General features: G+C 34.8%; 1 protein-coding gene across 1 annotated transcript in view; it reads left to right on the forward strand.

Moving 5' to 3' along the window:
• LOC110460017 (SEC14-like protein 2) overlaps positions 1-7,659 on the forward strand; it is a 17,046-nt gene extending 9,387 nt beyond the window's left edge. Inside the window, exons 3-9 of the mRNA XM_021512709.1 lie at positions 572-666; positions 1,589-1,745; positions 2,837-2,923; positions 3,776-3,882; positions 5,482-5,630; positions 6,324-6,490; positions 7,521-7,659. Coding sequence (XP_021368384.1) covers positions 572-666; positions 1,589-1,745; positions 2,837-2,923; positions 3,776-3,882; positions 5,482-5,630; positions 6,324-6,490; positions 7,521-7,642 — 884 coding nt within the window. The 3' untranslated portion in view covers positions 7,643-7,659. The remainder of the gene's footprint in view (positions 1-571; positions 667-1,588; positions 1,746-2,836; positions 2,924-3,775; positions 3,883-5,481; positions 5,631-6,323; positions 6,491-7,520) is intronic.
• Positions 7,660-18,805: the final 11,146 nt, after the last annotated feature.

An 18,805-nucleotide genomic window follows, 5' to 3' on the forward strand; every position in this document is an offset into this window, starting at 1 on the left:
TAAACTGGTGTTTACTACCCTATGACTGTTGACCAGTCACATGATAAACTGGTGTTTATTACCCTATGACTGTTGACTGGTCATGTGATAAACTGGTGTTTATTACCCTATGACTGTTGACCAGTCACATGATAAACTGGTGTTTACTACTCTATGACTGTTGACCAGTCACATGATAAGCTGGTGTTTACTACCCTATGACTGTTGACCAGTCACATGATAAACTGGTGTTTACTACTCTATGACTATTGACCAGTCACATGATAAACTGGTGTTTACTTCCCTTTGACTGTTGACCAGTCACATGATAAACTGGTGTTTACTACCCTATGACTGTTGACTGCTCATGTGATAAACTGGTGATAAACAGTGGTCAAATAGTATAGGCCATCTGACCAACCAAGTATTTCTTTCTCTGCCCACCCTTGTTCCCATGCACACACATTAAAAAATCTGTGCACTATCATCCAGGCCAACAAGAGTGATCAATATAAGTTGATAGAACTTGTTATGCAATGATTGAAACAATAAACAAAGTTCAATTAAAGATGTAAGATTATTAATTTTACAGGTATCATGCGGTCAGTTAAGAAATCTGATGTTGTCAGGACGCAGATTCATCGCCTAGAAAAACTCCAAGCTCTTCAGATGGTACAGACCCAGAAAGTGAGCACATACAATAGCTATCTGTTTGTGTCTGTATTCATACAGTTTTAGTTACACTTGTTTCTTATTTTCCACTTTTTGAGTAATTCATTTATACATAACTGATTATGTTTTGCCTAGTTCTTTAGATTGTGATACTATCGCTCCAACCGATTAAGCTACCTGGTCAACAGAAGGGTTCTGTCACAACCATGCTACAGCTACATCCAAAAGAAAATTAAGGGGAGGTTACTGTATATATGAAAAACCCCAGTGCAGTGGGACAGGAATACATAAAATCTAAAACCAACATTATTCAAAGGTCATTTTTGTGTCGCCTGCGACGGATGTCGGAAAGACACATAGGCGTTCCTTTTCGGCGTCGTCAACAATGTTAAGGTTTTCTTTTAGCTCTGTTTCTGACAAAGCTACACCAACGAAACCTCGATCATAGATGTAGCATGAGTAGTGGAGCCTACTGCACTAAAAACATTTCATTGATTTCTGCATTTTTTTGGTATAAAACTCAAATTTCTGGACTCAGAAAAAAACTCAACATTAAGGTTTTGCGTTTATCTCTTGCATATTAGGCTCTTTTTGACAAAGTATAAGAGCTAGACCAATCAAACCTCAATCATACATGTATCATGGGTACTAGAGCCTACTACTCTGAAAACATTTCATGGATTTCTGCACTTTTTTGGATAAAAACCTGAAATTTCTGGACTTTATAAAAAATCAATGTTGTGATTTTGCGTTTAGGTCCGTTTCCTTACGTACTACCTGTCAAAGACAAAGCGGGACAGGCGACACATATTATTACGCGTAATTCTTGTATGTGGATTGGGTGTAAATCTGCAACTTTTAAACATTATAATCTTTTAGTTTAATTTTGAAAAGCTGGATGATCTCGGCTTACTGATTCCTTTTGTTTGGTTGACAGGTTGGACGCCGGGTAGAGGACTTAATGGTGATCTATGACCTCGAACGTCTTGGGATGAAACATCTATGGAAGCCCGGCGTAGACTTGTTCTGCGAAGTCATTGATATGTTTGAATGGCACTATCCGGAAACTCTCAAGCTGGTGTTTGTTATCAATGGTAATATTTCCACCAGTCTCCACAACACATCTCCAGCACACACGCAGGCATACACACATAGGGAGATATTAGCCAGGTGCCATAGGACTAGTAGTTAGCGCCTGATAAGGCAGCTCATGCAAATTCCTCAAAATTGTATCATTTAATGTATGTGTTAATTAAATTGAGTGTATAATTGTATATCTATGTTCTGTATGCGCTTTAGAGTGGATTATTCTAGCCAGATAGGGCGCTATATCAAATGTTGTATATTTTGTTTTATATATTTGATCAAGTGACCAGTTCTAAATTACATGGATCATTTCATTGTCATATAAAATGCCCATTGCATTCCAATTTTTGTGTCAGAGATTATGTGTTGACCATGAGGGCTTAATGCGAGAAAAGGCCCAAAATAATGTTTTGTTTCCAGTTAACCTACATATTCACTCTTTTTGTTCCTACCCTAAACCTTTTTTTTTTTTGAGGAGGGGGGGGGGGGGGTTAATTTTCAAGGAACCACTCGTACTGTTGGTCAAGATTTCTTCTGGTATTTTTGTTTAGCCTGAAGTCTTTTGAGTTTCATGATTTTGTGTCATAGTGTTTATTTTGTTCTGTTAGTACTCAAAAGTTTTTAGTGAAACAAGATACATATCAACTACATTACCACTGATGTTAATCTTGTGAACAGATTAAAATGTGTCTAACATATACATGTAAAATAACACCTCATTATACTGCCACCATTTGTCCAGAGGAAGTTTGGCGTTATAAAGGGGTGTGGCAATAAATTGAAGGAAGAAAAGAATAAAGGAATTTTTAAGAAAACGAGGAAAAAGGACCTTGAAACATGTTGGCAGTAATAGAGGTGGCAGATGAAAGGAGGGGCATTATATTGAAGTTTTATTGTATATAAAAGTGTATATAAGTTTCATTTTTTCTCTATTTTGTTTTTTATTGTTATTAAAATGAATTCCTAACAATATTTTTCTCACTTTCTTTTGCAATGATGTCGCTTTCGGCACCAATGTTCATATGACATTAGGTGTTGCAAGGATGTGAAACCACACACAAACGATTATCCTCACATAATTATTATTTTGATGTTTTAGCTCCGAGATTCTTCCCGATTATGTACAACTTAATCAAACCATTCCTGTCTGAAGGCACTGCCAGTAAAGTTAGAATATATGGTTCAAGTAAGTCAACATCTATAGTACCACAGATAATTTGTTCTTCAACAGTTTACAGGTGCGTTTCTGTTGTTGCTAGGGAAAAGATAAACCTGTCTTGCAGACATTGACCAAGAATTTTTTGCCGAAATAATTAATGTTTAATAACATGAAATAAAGAAAATATTAATGATAAAGGAAGACAAGTAATTTCACTGAGGACTTTTTCTCTCACTATATTGTAATTATCATTGAATCATATACATCATAGGAAATATCTTCATAGACGACTTGGTCTATGAAGTAAACGATTCTCATAGACCTACAGTGTTTTTCTCTGTGATTGTCTATTGGTCTTTACCGTTAAGCTTTGAAAGCAGAAAAGAAAAATTACATCTGTGTAATCTAGACAGAGAAGTCTGAACCATTTTTGAAACTGGTCAAACAAGAGCGAGTGTCGTGAGTTGACATTTCTCTGCCTACACAGTAACACTGCACAGGTACTGGTAAAGTGTCATTGTGTTTTAATTTTGATACTATAATTGTGCAATAGCACTAAAAAGCATACTGCTTCATAGGTGTTGTTTTGATATGTAATTATTCCATTGGGCCTGTACTGTAGCAAGACAGGGCTAGACAATTAAAATCTCCAGCTGGACTAGTGGTTCAAAAATTGCTAGCCTGATTTAATGGTCAAAGTTTTGAATCGCTTATCTTGTTGATTAATAATATTGGGTTAGTGGAATGTGCACATGGACTAGTAAAGATAGGAAACTACTTCCCCAGTAGACTAGTGGTATTTAAAGTTAATGTCTAGCCCTGATGACAAACCGCTGTAATCATGGTTAAGTAATATTTACCTGTGTTTTGTTTTGACAGGTAACTATACAGGTGAACTTCTAAAATACATAGATGCAGACCAATTACCTGTGGCATATGGTGGGACCATGAAAGATGATGCAGGCGACCCCCGCTGTAGTGCTCTGGTAGGTCTGGAAGTGGCCAGTAGTATCTGTGCCAATATCTGTTCTTAAGGATCCCTGTCCCACTGGACTGTGCTTTTCCTATATACAGTAAGCTTCCCTTAACTTTCGTTTGGATATACCTGTAGCACAGTTGAACCAAGTATCCTTCAATTAATCTGTTTCTGTTTGCCAATACATAGTTATGGGACAGGTATCCTTAAACTATCTGTATATGTTTTTCAGTACATAGATGTGGGACTGATATCCTTAAATTATCTGTATATGTTTGTCAATACATAGTTATGGGACAGGTATCCTTAAACTAAGCTGTATCTGTTTTGCCAATACATATTTATCGGACAGGTATCCTTAAATTATCTGTATATGTTTGTCAATACATAGTTATGGGACTGATATCCTTAAACTTAGCTGTATATGTTTGCAATTACAAGTACTCTTTACCGTATCAGGTGGTGTGTCAACACTATTTTTGCTTTACCTGTATATGTGTGTTAACAATTCCTTTACTTTACTTGTACAGTTGTGTCAACACTTCCTATACTTGACATGTACAGTTGTGTGTACAGTTGTGTCAACACTTCCTATACTTGACATGTACAGTTGTGTGTGTCAACACTGCCTGTACTTTACCTGTACAGTTGTGTCAATACTATTCTAGTTTTACCGGTAAAGGTGTGTCAACTTGTCCTATACTTTACATGTACAGATGAGTCAACACTTCCTATACTTTACCTGTACAATTGTGTCAACACTTCCTTTACTTTACATGTACAATTGTGTCAAAACTACCTGTAATTTACCTGTAAAGTTGTGTCAACACTATTCTAATTTACCGGTAAAGGTGTGTCAACTTGTCCTATACTTAACATGTACAGATGAGTCAACACAATCTTCAGCTCCTCTGTACAGGTATTACAGTACTAGAACTGTATTCACTTAAAAGTACCGTGCTAATATTTTTCACACTTTTTTCTTATCAGCGGGATAAAACTGTCATTTCTTATTTCTGTTTGATACCAAAATATATTAACTTCCATTTAAAACCATACTCAGTGTGTGAAACTTGTTAAAGATATAAAACAAAAAAGTAATTTAATTTAAATTTCTTTCATGCTATAAATAATGCAATGATTTACATAGTGTCACACATGCCAAAATGGGCCCCTTTATAATAACAACATTTCTTGTCTAATTTTTCGGCTATTATGATCATTTTATTTTTAATATTACTTCATAAATCAATCATAAAGTCTTTAAGCAAACCAAGTGATGTAATAGTATTGTGTAAACATTACGTCTGACTAAGTTGAATACTTCGACGCCATTCATTTGTTTTTGCTCTCCTGACATCTTGTGAATTTTGCATATATGCTAATTGTTCATAGCTTAAACGCTTTAACCCTGCCCCCGGTGAGATAAGTAGCAGTCGGGAAAAGGCTTCACATACTTATATGTAACATAAATATAATTCATTTCATACCAATATACTTATAACTTATTAACATGTATGACATTTTATAATTTTAATTTTAACAGATTGCGCGATGGTAATTTTAAGCTGGATTGGTACATAAAATACTATTGTTTTTACCTGTACAGGTATGTCAAGGCGGAGATGTACCTAAGGATTTGTACTCTAAAGTGAGTATCAACACACTGGACATAGACAAGTACACAGCAGTGACTATAGGTCGGGGGTCGTCCATACAAGTAGACCTGAATGTGACGGAACCAGACAGTGCCATCAGGTAAGCATGATAACGTTGTCATTATCATGTTTTTACCACCAGTTACAGAAGTCTACTTAAATCATCATGTACTGCAGAAAAAAACAAAGTTCTTATTAAATATTTAGCATTATATAAACCCCTGTGGCTACAGTTATGTTATGCAGAGGTATGGCCCCTGTTAAATAATCCAATTCATATGAATATGAGGGCCCGTTGTGGCCAAGTGATTAAGGCGTCTGACATCCTGCTACCACTAGCCCTGCACCACTGGATTGCGGGTTCGAAGCCTACGTGGGGCAGTCACCAGGAACTGTCCGAAGGTCGGTGTTTTTTCTCCAGGAACTCTGGCTTTCCTCCACCACCACTGATACACCAACATGTGAATTTTCTTCCGATTAGAAAAGCATTCAATCAATGAAATTACATAAACAAGTCTTAACTCATTTACCCCTGAAGACACATTTGAACTCTTCCAGTTCAAAGGTTGGAATAGTTTATTATGAAATTTCAGGGGTGAATGAGTTTAATTGTCAATATTCTGTGTAAAAGCAATTACATGTACAATGTTCTGGTTCAGTTTAAAACACTTTTAATGAAAATCTCCCTACTCTAACTATTGAGAACGAAATCTCCATACGATGTGTTCTGAAGACATCACACGTGTGAAACACAGTCATATGATGTCATATATGAACATCTCTTTATTTACAGGTGGCAGTTCATCACCGAGGGATTTGACCTTGGGTTCGGGGTGTACAAGCGGACTAAGGACAGTAGACAAAAGGCAAATGACATGGAGGAGGTGATCCCATCGGAACGCGTCAACAGTCACATGTTTCCCGAGGACGGGAGTGTCATCGTTCAAGAGCCTGGCACATGTAAATTTAATTCCATAAATTTCTTTTAATATCATGATATTCATGCCTCAGGGATTTATCGGGCTACGTTTTAGGTCTGCATAAAGAAACCATTCTCAATTGAGAAAAGGTATATTTTTTCAAATTTTTCCCCCCATAAAATTTCCCAAGAAGGGAATCTAAACATATTCATGCATAGACTTAAATGAATTCCTCACAAATTACCACGTTCTCAAAATGCAGCATATTTTGGAATGACAGAATGATGTTGTCATAAAGATAAGCTTAAAATAAAAGTTTAACGGTCTGATTTCGTGTACTCCGAGTACTGTAACTGTTTTCCCGAGTTGTTTCTGATGTTGTTGAACTGTTTCGGGATTCAAAATGAGTGTCTAAACACAGTAATACAAAAATATTCACGAATTTTCCGAATTTTCTTTTAAAAATTGCCCAAAAAAAAATCATTTTACAATTATTTCCAATCTGTGTGGGAAAAACCAGCCTATGTTTTTCCACCAAACAGCTAGAGTACAACTTTTGGTACAAGTATGCCATTTTCGGAAGTGTTATAGATTGCTATTAAAAATTACCTGTGGAATATGACTCCAAGCTGTTTATGCCCCATGTTTCAATTCATGAATACGCTGTAGAGATTTTAAACAATGGTACACGAAAAAGAATCATCTAAATACAAGAAAATACAAAATTATTATCCGTTGTTATAGGGCCTTTGCACCAAGCCAATATCTTTCCCAACTACCTGGGGAGCATACAGCCGGTGCTGCCATTTCGGCACTCACAGCTAACATTCAACAGTTCTAGCACTGCCCAACCACCTACTCATTTACAGCTGAGTAGACTGGAATAAGCGGAGTAAAGTATCTTGCTCAAAGATACAACACAATGTCATGACTCGAACTTGCAACCCTTCGGTCACGAGCCTGGCAACCTACCACTAAACTACCGTGCCTCCTAAATTATTATATTCAGTTTCATTCTCGATTAATGTCAAAGAATGTGAAATTGTAAATATTTTCAATTCCATTTCCAGATGTTGTGAGATTTGACAACACATACAGCTGGACCAGAAGCAAGAAGATATACTACATCATAGAAATGTTAGAACCGGACGTAGAAGATGAGTTTGAGCTGGCTAGTGAAAGTCCTATGTGATATAGGAAGGACAAAAAGTTTGGAAATGAATACAGAAGATTGTAACGCTAAAAAAGACAACACATGTGATAATGGAAGAAAGAAAAAAGAAGAAAAGGATGTGGAAGATTGTGACACGAAAAAAAGGCCCTTAACCAAGTGTTGTTAACACATGTGATAATGAAAGAACGAAAAAGTCGGATAAAAATACAGAAGATTGCAGTGCTAGTAAAAATGAAATCCTACAAGTGTTGTGTATGAACCCCATGTAATAGTGTAAGAAAGAAAAATTTAGAAATAGACAGAAAAAGAGGTGGATGTGCTAATGAATATGACTCTGATGCCCATGGGTGTAGGACAGGGAAATTCCACCCAGGGGTTTTTAAAGTGGGCAAAACTCTAGGATTGTCAAGGGTTTTGCTCCAATTTGAAAATCGCAAGGGTGATTTATTTTCATATCCTACACCCTTGGGCAAGAAGGGAGTTTTTTTTCTCTTATTCCAATCACCAGAATTAGCCCAGAAACCACCTAAGTTGTTACAATTTCCGTATTGTGCCATTAGAATATTCTCTATTTGGTGACAACGCCATGTCATTTTTGTCTCATTGTGACGTCACACACCTAAGATAGAAATTTCTTGCACCCCTTTTTACCTGGACAGTTCTGTCTTATACACACAGGAATGAGAGAAAATCTTTACCGTACCCTGTGCTGTTAACCCCATGTGATAATGTAGGAGTTTTAAATTTTAGAAAAGTACAGTGAGATTGTTAGTTCTACTGAATGTCCTACCAAGTGTTGCTAACCCCCATGTGATAGGTACAAACATGTTAGGAATTTGTGTAGTTACAGAAGATGAGTTTGGAATGGTGTATACGTAGTGCCACCAATAGTTGCTCACACGTTTTTTTTATTTATATGCGTAAGTTTTTGTATTAGCTCGCCAGGTTACTTTTTTTTACTGGGGAGTGTTTACAATGTTATGATACATTGATTAGGAGCCAGATGTAAATCAGCTTCGATACTCCAGGGATTCCGCTCATTTTACACTTTCTGCATCCCTGGAACATGGCATAGCAAAGTTGAACACAAATGGCTAGGTAATTGAGTGGTCTCGGGTGAAAAAAAATGACCAATCGCCAGGCTGATGCCTATCTTGTAAAGATTACAGAAGAGTGACATCCTACGTCAAAGCCAGACAGTTTTACTGTTCCGCGACCACGGGATTTTTTTGATGTACATCAAAGGATCAAACTAGTCTTCTTGTCTCATTCACAAGTTTGCACACACTGAGCCTTTGATTTTTTTCATGACATATTTCCAGGGATGCAGAGAGCAAAAGTAAGCTTAAACTCTGGAGTATCAAGGATGGAGTTAAATGTCTGACAAAGATATGTTGGAATAATTACAAATGAGTGCCAATATTTTGAAGATTAAACCAGGTAGAGTAATCAATTACAGATATTAGTGTAATTTATTTGTTATTATATAAATTCTATTTATTTATTTTACATCAGTTGAAAGAAGTTTTCCAATATAAACATGCACTAATCAACCACTCTTGCTGGCCCAGATGGAAGTGCATAATGGGTCTTAATGTTAGGGGAAACCAGAGTACCCATAGAAAACCTACATTGCTGGGCAGGTGCAGACCCAGTACATTTTCTCATCTCATCAGGGAATTAAACACTGACCAGGTGATAGACAATATTGCTATCCACTGCACCACACGACCTCCTCATTTGTTTATTGCTGTGATTATTTTCATGATGCCTAATGTAAGCTACATACCTCACAAAACTACTAACCTATAACACATTCTCATTTGTGTTCAATAAGAAATAAAGGCATTGGAAGATTTTGTATACATTGATAAAGGGTTGATAGTCAATCTCATTCAAACTAAAATTCAAACTAAAACCTTCACTCTGTTCCTCTACGATACGTTACAATGTTGGGATTGGCAACATAGCCTTGGGGTCATATTCTAGCGTGTTCTAATTTACTTCCGAGATGTGAATGCATACACATTCGTTTTCCAATCATTGAGCATAGAATTTTGACGAAATCGCACGGAATGGCTAGTTTGTATTGCAGTCATGTGCGGTTGTTCAACACTATTGTAGATGAACAATGTGAAGGATTAAGTTTGAATCAGATTGATAGTGTAATTTAGATAAATTTTCAATATCACTTCATCGGGACTTTATTCTTAATTTCATTGTTGTCATTTTTGGCCACATTGTAGAAAGATGCATTTGAATGTCAAAAATACAGATTTGAGGTTGTGCTAGAAGTGAGAAGTAAATATTTGGAAATATTTACACAATTGAAATTTTATCAGTTGCGAATTCAATTTAACTTGCATAATTTCAGGGACAATTTATTTTATTGAAACACTTGTGTATTCTGGGTTATATTCATGGTTACATTAAAATGCAAATCAACAAAACAGTGATAACTTCTATTCAAGTAGCTTAATTATCCAAAAATAATCCCATGCCTGGTAATAAGCTCGCCCTTATCTGCTCATTACAGTTCAGTAGAATTGTCAATTTTGATGTCCTGTAAGAAGCCTACCTCTCCCTGCTATGTGATAGCCCCCTAAGCCTATTAAGACTAAATACAGTAATTCTTCAGATAAATATATCAAAACCACAAATTCATTATTTTTTTGTATATTCCATGTTGTCGTGAGCAAAACTGCAATGTGGATTTTTTTTGTTTATTCTGTATTCCTTATAATTATTTAAATTAATAGATCACATGATATTTATCCCCTTATGATTTTTTTCTCCCCAGCAAACTTGTATCACAACAGTGAGTACTAGTAAGACAACAAATTTTGGAAATGTTGTATTAAGGACCCTTGCACCACTGTCAATAATTCTTCAATGGTGGGATAGTTTAGTCCTTTGTTCCTTGTCTGGATACCCGAACGTATGCAGGGGATTGAGTACAATGGGTACATAGGAAATAGATTTAAGGTTGGAAGCATGGGTTGGTCTTATGGCAGACTCTGTAGACTTCCTGCAGCATATCCCAGGAGATGCAGGGGTTCAAAATCAAATACGTTAAAATAAGGCTAGATTATGTGCCCGCATTTTTAGTACTTCAGGGGTAGAAATATCATATAATTTTGTCGTGAAGAAGCCAATTGTAGGGGTGCAACCGGTGGGCACTTCTAATGAACTACAAGAACTACCTGCTCCTTTGCTTGTTGTGATTGAATCTGTTTTCTGCTGTCAATAATTGTAACTTTGTGTTGGAAACGTTTTCCTGACATGACTTTACTTTTAAAAAGTCTTTTATGAGAAGAAAATCATACCTGGTGGGAGTTTTATGGGGCTAGACCAGCTTTTCAAACTCTTGATCTCTTGTCACTCTAACCAACTGAGTAGGTTACCTGGTCAGCAGAAGAGATCTCTTGCCCAGTCTCACTAAAATTGTATTCATAGAAATTAAGGGAAGGTTAGTGTAGGTAAAATAATAACCCTGAGCTTCTAGTGTTGTACCTGCATTGGGATGAGCATGGTAAATGATATTGTTATCATTAATAATTTGATATGACAATTTCATTCTTCGTGATACATGTATATACTTCAACTATTACAATGGGTTTTTATTGAAGACAATTTCATAATTTGTGTCATGAACATCTTGGAACCAAAAGTGTGGGTTATTTGAATTCATAATCATATTATTAGATATAAAGAAATGCATAATTTTATTCTAAATTCACTGATAGTTGTTTTAGAATGATTGGGTACACGGATATAAAATAGAGACAATGAAACTGTTATTGTATTAATTTATCTGTACTTAAGGCAATGTTGATATTTTATGTGACCAGTCCCGTTCAGTGTTGCAATACATTGTAGATAATGAACTGATTTGTTAATGAGTTACACTAGTTTTAATTTACTGGTTACGGAGAAGTACCTCCATGTGTTCCGTTATATCGCCCTCCTGCCTCAGCATTTAAATCAAAACCTATTTTGTAATCGGTACAATTCAATGATGTTGGGGTTTTTTCATTGGAGAGTACAGGTTACTTTTTATGTTTGCCTCATTGTTCAAGTTGTCATTGTACTATGTTCAAAGTGAAAGTAGATATTTATTGATTGTGCATAATTCCTTGTTAGTATGTATGCAAAGCATAGTATATGTGATAATTTTGTATACAGGGACGTGCTATGAGTCTATCACTTTATATCGTTTTCCCATTGAATTCTATGTTAATTTACCATTTCTTTATAAAACAAATCTACTTTATTTTTGGCCCATTTTCATATAAATTTTGCTCTTAATTTTAAGAATGACTCGGTACTTTTATAAGTCATATTGATACAATTTGAAAAGATTTTGTTGCTTTTGACATCATCCTCATATCACGATGCTATTTTTTTCCATTATTAACTTATTAGTCCTAAGAAACATAAAAATTTGTAAATATTAACTACAGGAGTGCTGGATAATTTTCTATTTGTTTGCCAAATTTCATTGAAATGGAATGAAAAGCAAAGTCAGGGATACTAAAAAAAAAAATATGGAAATAAACATAAAATGCAATTGGAAAAATCAGGTATCATGAAAGATTTATTGCACGTGACCGTAATATGTTTCAGTATTATAGGTGTAGAAACCTACTATGATTTACTCATTTGAACCGTAATATTGTTTTATTAGCTCACCTGGCCTGAAGGCCCAAGTGAGCTTATCCCATGGTGCAGCGTCCGGCGTCCGGCAACTTTTTCCTTTAAAATGCTACTTGTCCTGAATGGCTCAGAGGATTTTGACCAAATTTGGTCAGGAGCATCATTGGCCAAAGGGTTCTCAGTTTTGTATAAACGGAGGGTATAACCCCCCTGGGGGCAGAGGGGCGGGGCNAAAACATCAAATATCCTTCTCCTTTTGTACCGATGAAGGGATTTTGACCAAATTTGGTCTGGAGCATCATTGGCCAAAGGGTTCTCAGTTTTGTATGAACGGAGGGTATGGTCCCCCTGGGGGCAGAGGGACGGGGCCAAATAGGGGAAAATAGGTAAATCTTTAAAAATCTTCTCCTCAACCAATTGAAGGATTTTGACCAAATTTGTCCTAGAGCATCTTTGGACAAAGGAGACTCAAGTTTGTATAAACGGAGGGTGTGGGCCTTCTGGCGGCATAGGAGCGGGGCCCAATAGGGGAAATAGAGGATTTTTTTTCTCCTACTATACAAGTGAAGGGATTTAAACCAAATGCAGTCTGAAGCATGCTTAGGGAGAAAAGAATCAATTTTGTTTAAACTGAGGTGTGTGGATTCCCCTTCTTTGGGGCAGATTAGTGGGGCCCATTAGGGGAAATAGAGGAAAACATTAAAGATCCTTCTCCTTCTGTACCGTTGAAGGGATTTTAACCTAACCAAACTTGTTTTAGAGAATCTTTGGGCAAAGGGAATTGAATATTTATAAATGGAAGATGCAACTTTGTTACTTGTACTCCTTTGATAAACCTGAATGGTACTCAGCAGGTTTTAAATTGAAAAATAAAATACCAGGTGAGCTATTAAGGCCCCTGGGCCTCTTGTTATTATTATTATAACACTCCAATCTACAAAAGACAGATACAGAATGTAAATATTATATTTAAGCATTGAATTCTCATTACCCAATAATGTTTTTGAAAGTTATTTTATGAAAAAAAAATGTTTTGCTACCCAACTAACGATGTCTACAATGACAAGCCACAGGGGCCAGACTCATCAGTATGGTGGTTTAGAACTGAACATACGAACTACTACGTTCATTATATTTTATATGTATTGATTACTGGGAAACTTTTGCCCTGTCAAATATTCGCCCTCCTAGTGTTTATATTTCGCCCTTCACTTGTAACAAATTCATAGTTTATGATGCGATTAATATTCGCCATCATTGTAGAGGACAAAAAGTGGAAAATTAAACTGAAGTGCAAATTTCCTGGTATAAAGTCAATGTGCCAAGCCATGACGGATTTTACATGTGATTTAGCTTCAAAATCAAATCTGCTTATTTTTTTTCTGTTCATGGTTTTTGTTTTGGCGGCTTTCATAAGATTATACGGGACCAAACTCTCACTATATAACAGAAAGAATCGTTCATTTTCAGCGTCATGTAAATAAGCTCTGTTTTCTGGGATGATCATACTAAAGATGGGGAAAATGACAAGAGAATGACTACAACATTTCACAATGTTGTCTTTTGTCTATCTTTCACTGAATTTTGCCCATATAAATTCCCTAAATTCCTGTGCTTATAACATGATAACAAGAAGGAAGTGGTGTCAATACCTCTTATTTATTATTGAAACTGTATGTGTGGACTGAACACAACAATGCATTAAATTTCATATTACCAGTGGAAAAACTATGTTCACATCTAACAGTAATGATGTGTACAGTCTCCCACCAATTACATACTTATCTCACGTTTTATCTGGACAGGAGTTATCTCTAACCTCCTGGGGTATGGCAGATATGACGTGAAAAGAAACAATGATATGACGTCCAGGAAACAATCAGATATGACTTCATAATCAGATCTCGACTGAGGAAGTCATGTGCAAATCATTTTTAAAAAAAATAATTTAAAAATGCTGAAAAACTATTGTTTTCAATATTTTTTTTGCAATAATGTGAGAAAAATAATCTTCCCCTACCTATGGGCGGAGCAGAGAAATCTCCAACCTGACGAGTACTTTTTTGTGTTCTATTTTTGGTTGTTGAGGGTTAGAAAGCCAAAAATCAAACCCCAGGTTGGAGATGTCTCTGCTACATCCTGGAAGGTAGGGGACGATTCTATTTATCAATATATAAAAGCTGTAAATGAGTTCATGGTTGGACAGTGCTGGAGTTGATAAATGTTTGCTGTGAGTGCCGGCTACCGTTTTATTTATAATTATAAAATATGAAATATTAGAAACTCGACACATGCCGGCTACCGTTTTATTTAAAGTTAAAAAATAAGAGAAATTAGAAACTCGACACATGGATCAGTCATATTGTTCGTAGGAATAATGGAAAACCTTTGTTTAAATATAACGACATTGGAATATTTAATCCGGCCATATAATAAAGAGATATCTTTTTCTTTATTACAGAAATATAAATTTCTCTGAAAAATGTCTTATTAAGCATGCCATGATTTATGTTATATTGTTGATGTTGTTAAAGTGCCTAGCCTAGCCTAGCATTCTTTGTTGTAGGAAGTACCTGTTTGATGTTAGAATTGCTCAAATCAATGAAAACGCTTGCTGATAAAAATGGTGTCTACACATACAAAGTATTAAGTTTTTATATAAGAAATAAAATTTTATGACATATTAGTGTTTAATAGTAAAATGCCCGGTGCATCGTTTATCCATGTTAATCTTATATAATAATATTATTCATATACTCTGTCCCGTGCCGTGTCAAACAATACAACTTTTTTTACTATCTGTGTATTTAAAACGATTATTGGACACTTTCAAATCGATCTCAGTATGGTGTAGGTAATGGAGATGCAATGCCCTGGCTGCAGATGGATTAATGCTTGATTTGCTTGTGTTTTACGTCCTATTAATAGCTAGAGTCATTAATGGGCAAGCCCCGTTTTAGTGGTAGAGGCAAACCGGAGAAAAAAACACCGTTCTGCACCACACTAAGACCTCAAACCCGTGACCCAGTTGAGGAGGGCTAGTGATTGAGGCGTTCATATGCCTATACCACAGATTAACATCTAAGCCCTCGATGATTGCACTCTTTCATTTACTGTCATAGTGTGGTCTTCTCCGTAGTAAGCAATATTTGATTTGCAGACAAGGGTCTCCACATAAAGCAATAATTGATTTAGTACACAATCACTTATCCCTTCAAACAGTGTTTTGCATCAAATAAGTTATATAAGACATGCTTTTAATACTGTAAATCATATTTTTTTAAGAAATTATTATTTTCATGTTAGTCGGGTCAATTGCGTATCATTTATTGAAAATTTTGTCATGTACAGTTAATTAAGCATGTGAAAACAGTTTCCTCGATTATTGTGTGATTTAAATATAACAGGTTGAGTACTTAAGGAGAACAATTAACATTTTCATGAGTTTTAAAAGTGACTGACAAACTATTATGTACATAAAAAGGCATGCTTGTAGACAATCTATATTATAAGGATAATATAATACCTATGTCAATAACAAAATATATAAGAAAAATATACATCAAGTGTTAATAAAACCCATTTGTTTGGTTTAGTTTATATTGCTTAAATATCCTTGATATTGACTATACATATCAGAAGAACCATCACAGCTCTGACAATGGCCTATAATTCTTGTGTTGATGGGGTTTTGTATTAACTTACTATCTTTATGTCATTTCGCCTTCTTAGTGAATCAGGCATGTACATGGGTTCTTTTAGGCGATTGCTTTCTTTTTTATGCCACAAAATAATACAAGAGTTTTGATTAAATTAATTCTAGATATCGTAATCTATATGAGTATACCACAAGACGTAATATTTTTACAAATACGTGTATTGTACATAGCCAAACATGATACGAAGAAGAAAAAACAAGTATTGTGAACAAGATTTCTTTCCTTCCTTATGCTGTGTTTCTGCATGTTTGTCATGAACAGAAACTCTCTCTTTGGTTAACTTTTCATGTTAATCTACAAAATCAAAAATTTTCATTCTATTCTGGGCAATACAAAATGAGCAATATTCCTCAAAGATGTATGTGCCTGTTTATGTAATATGCAGAAAACAATTCAGACGCTTTTTGCAGTAACTTGTTTGAGTAGATTAATGTTTAATTTTGTAGGCTATTTTAATAAGCCAATACATATATATATTATTTCATAACATTCCGTATTTCTGTCTTTTTATCATTTCCTTCGCTAAATGGTGATACGTTTTTTTTCTTTTTGTTTTTACTAACTTTTATAGAAATGTGATTTTAGCCAAACATAATGGTGGTGATATAGGTATTAACCATATGTTGTGTAAAATTTTCAGTGTGAAACATTTTGTTGGGAAGGATTAATATTAAAAACAAGCAGATTGCCATTAAAGAGTAAGCTGATGATATTTATAGCCCCCAGAAATTTCAAAAAGTTGTCTTTACAAGCAAGCAATCCTTAACCAGTACAAAGAACTGAAGTACTGTGATTGTATATTTATGGATACTGCATATATTTAAGCATGCACTCTGCACATCGTTTTGTTTTATAGTTCATTACACATTATATTGTTCTGTGACAGAACACTCATTGTTTTAGAATTCACTTGAGTGGTTTAGCAGTATTGATGTATACGGCACTTTGTGTCAAATATAATTTGACACATGCTTGTGTTCAAAATATTTCTTATTTTCCTTTTCTAGTCAATGTGAACTAAAATTACATTATGTTTGAAATTATATTTGACAATACAAAAACGATGATATATTATGAAAATAGCATTGCCATGGCAGGACATGTTAATTACATAAATCTGATTATTAAAATGTACAGTATCATACGGCATTGCCTTAGCAGGAAAATTGATATACAACAAAGATGATATTTATTTGTATACATTGCATTAAATTTCATACTCACACCTTACTATTGCATTCTTGAAAAGTTTGCTTTTTTTTCTTTATTTAATTGTTTACAAAATTGATAAAAATTAGATATTAGGATAATGTATATTTTTTAGAATAAAATCAACTGAACACGTTCAAAGTTGTCAACTGCCAGAGTAGTAGTAACAACGGTATATGATCGTAATTAATTAATAACCTATTACTAACGTCACGTGATACACTTACTAGGAACACCTTTACTGTTGAAAAAGGATGGTAATATCTAAAGGGACATCGCTTTTTTAAAACCTGTATACTGAACTGTTTTTTAAGAGAGAAAGATGGCAAGGAAGAAAACTAAAATATATTTAACATTTTCTATTCTTTTTAAATACTGCCTTAACCAAGGTACATGTTATGTATCTGATTGCTAGTTGCTGTTCTGTGGAATGGATTTTAATTGTTTAATATTCTTTTTTATTATCATTTTGTTTCTAAATATTAAAACATTTAATTATGATACATAAGATACTGAACTGGAAATCGAAAGGAATGTTAGTATACTTTATTCTCCAGTGTTTCAATTAGGATGCACTGATGTTATGAGTTAATTATCAATTACCCTAATGAGATTGATAGTGATATATTGTGTTTTGTGCACTTGCTAGATGGTATGTGGTTCAACGTTAGGCTGTGAATTGTGGTTTGCTTAAATAATACTTACTGAAGTACCAAAATATATTTAAACATAATTTGGTGATGAAAATCGGTCCAAATAATGTCGAACTACTTAATACAGGTCTGGCTGTTAGTTTGAAAATTATCGACAATTTACCTTATTTATACCATTAAAAGAAAGAAAAAATATAAAATTACCTCCAAATACAGTTTCATTTTCGTAATTTCCATTTAACGTATATATGTTTGAAATTACATTTTTTGCTTTGGGTGTTAACTTCAAAGACATTCTGACACAATTATCCCCTTCTATAGTCCAGGAGGGTTCACATTTGATCAGTAGAGATCGCTAGACCACACATTCTTACATGTTTCAGGTAGTGATCGACGGTCGTATTTTAACGTAATAAAGAAAATTGATTGGATTTTAGTGTTTTGTTTTGTGCCACTCATGTCATGATAAAATGGTGTAACCTTTATAGTTGGTCAGTTTCATTGTATTTTACCTTTACTTGTAAATTACTTGCAGTAATTGTATCACTGCCATCAACTTAACTATACACTGGAAACCTCTCTGGCATAGCTGTAGCTTTGATAAATCGTTTCTGAAAAGAATGATGAAATAATCAAAGTATAATTAACAGCTTTCAAAGTGTAAAATTCAGTTAAATCTTTGTTTTATTCACATAACATGTAATACATAATACAAAACATGATTGAACATAAATGAATTGGAGACAGAAACAAGTGTTAATACACTTATATAAATCTGTTACCTTTCATCGTAACCAACATTAACAACTATATAGCTTAGGGATAGTGACTTGAATAGGGAAAAAATACAGGGGAAGTTAGAAGATATTTGGGGTAAAATGCAGTGTAAAATATGGTACATGTACAAAATAAGTTATAGTCAACGGGGCTAGACCAGGATTCAA

This window comes from Mizuhopecten yessoensis, unplaced genomic scaffold (genome assembly GCF_002113885.1).
Source record: "Mizuhopecten yessoensis strain PY_sf001 unplaced genomic scaffold, ASM211388v2 scaffold10293, whole genome shotgun sequence".
In the NCBI taxonomy this organism is placed as follows: domain Eukaryota; kingdom Metazoa; phylum Mollusca; class Bivalvia; order Pectinida; family Pectinidae; genus Mizuhopecten; species Mizuhopecten yessoensis.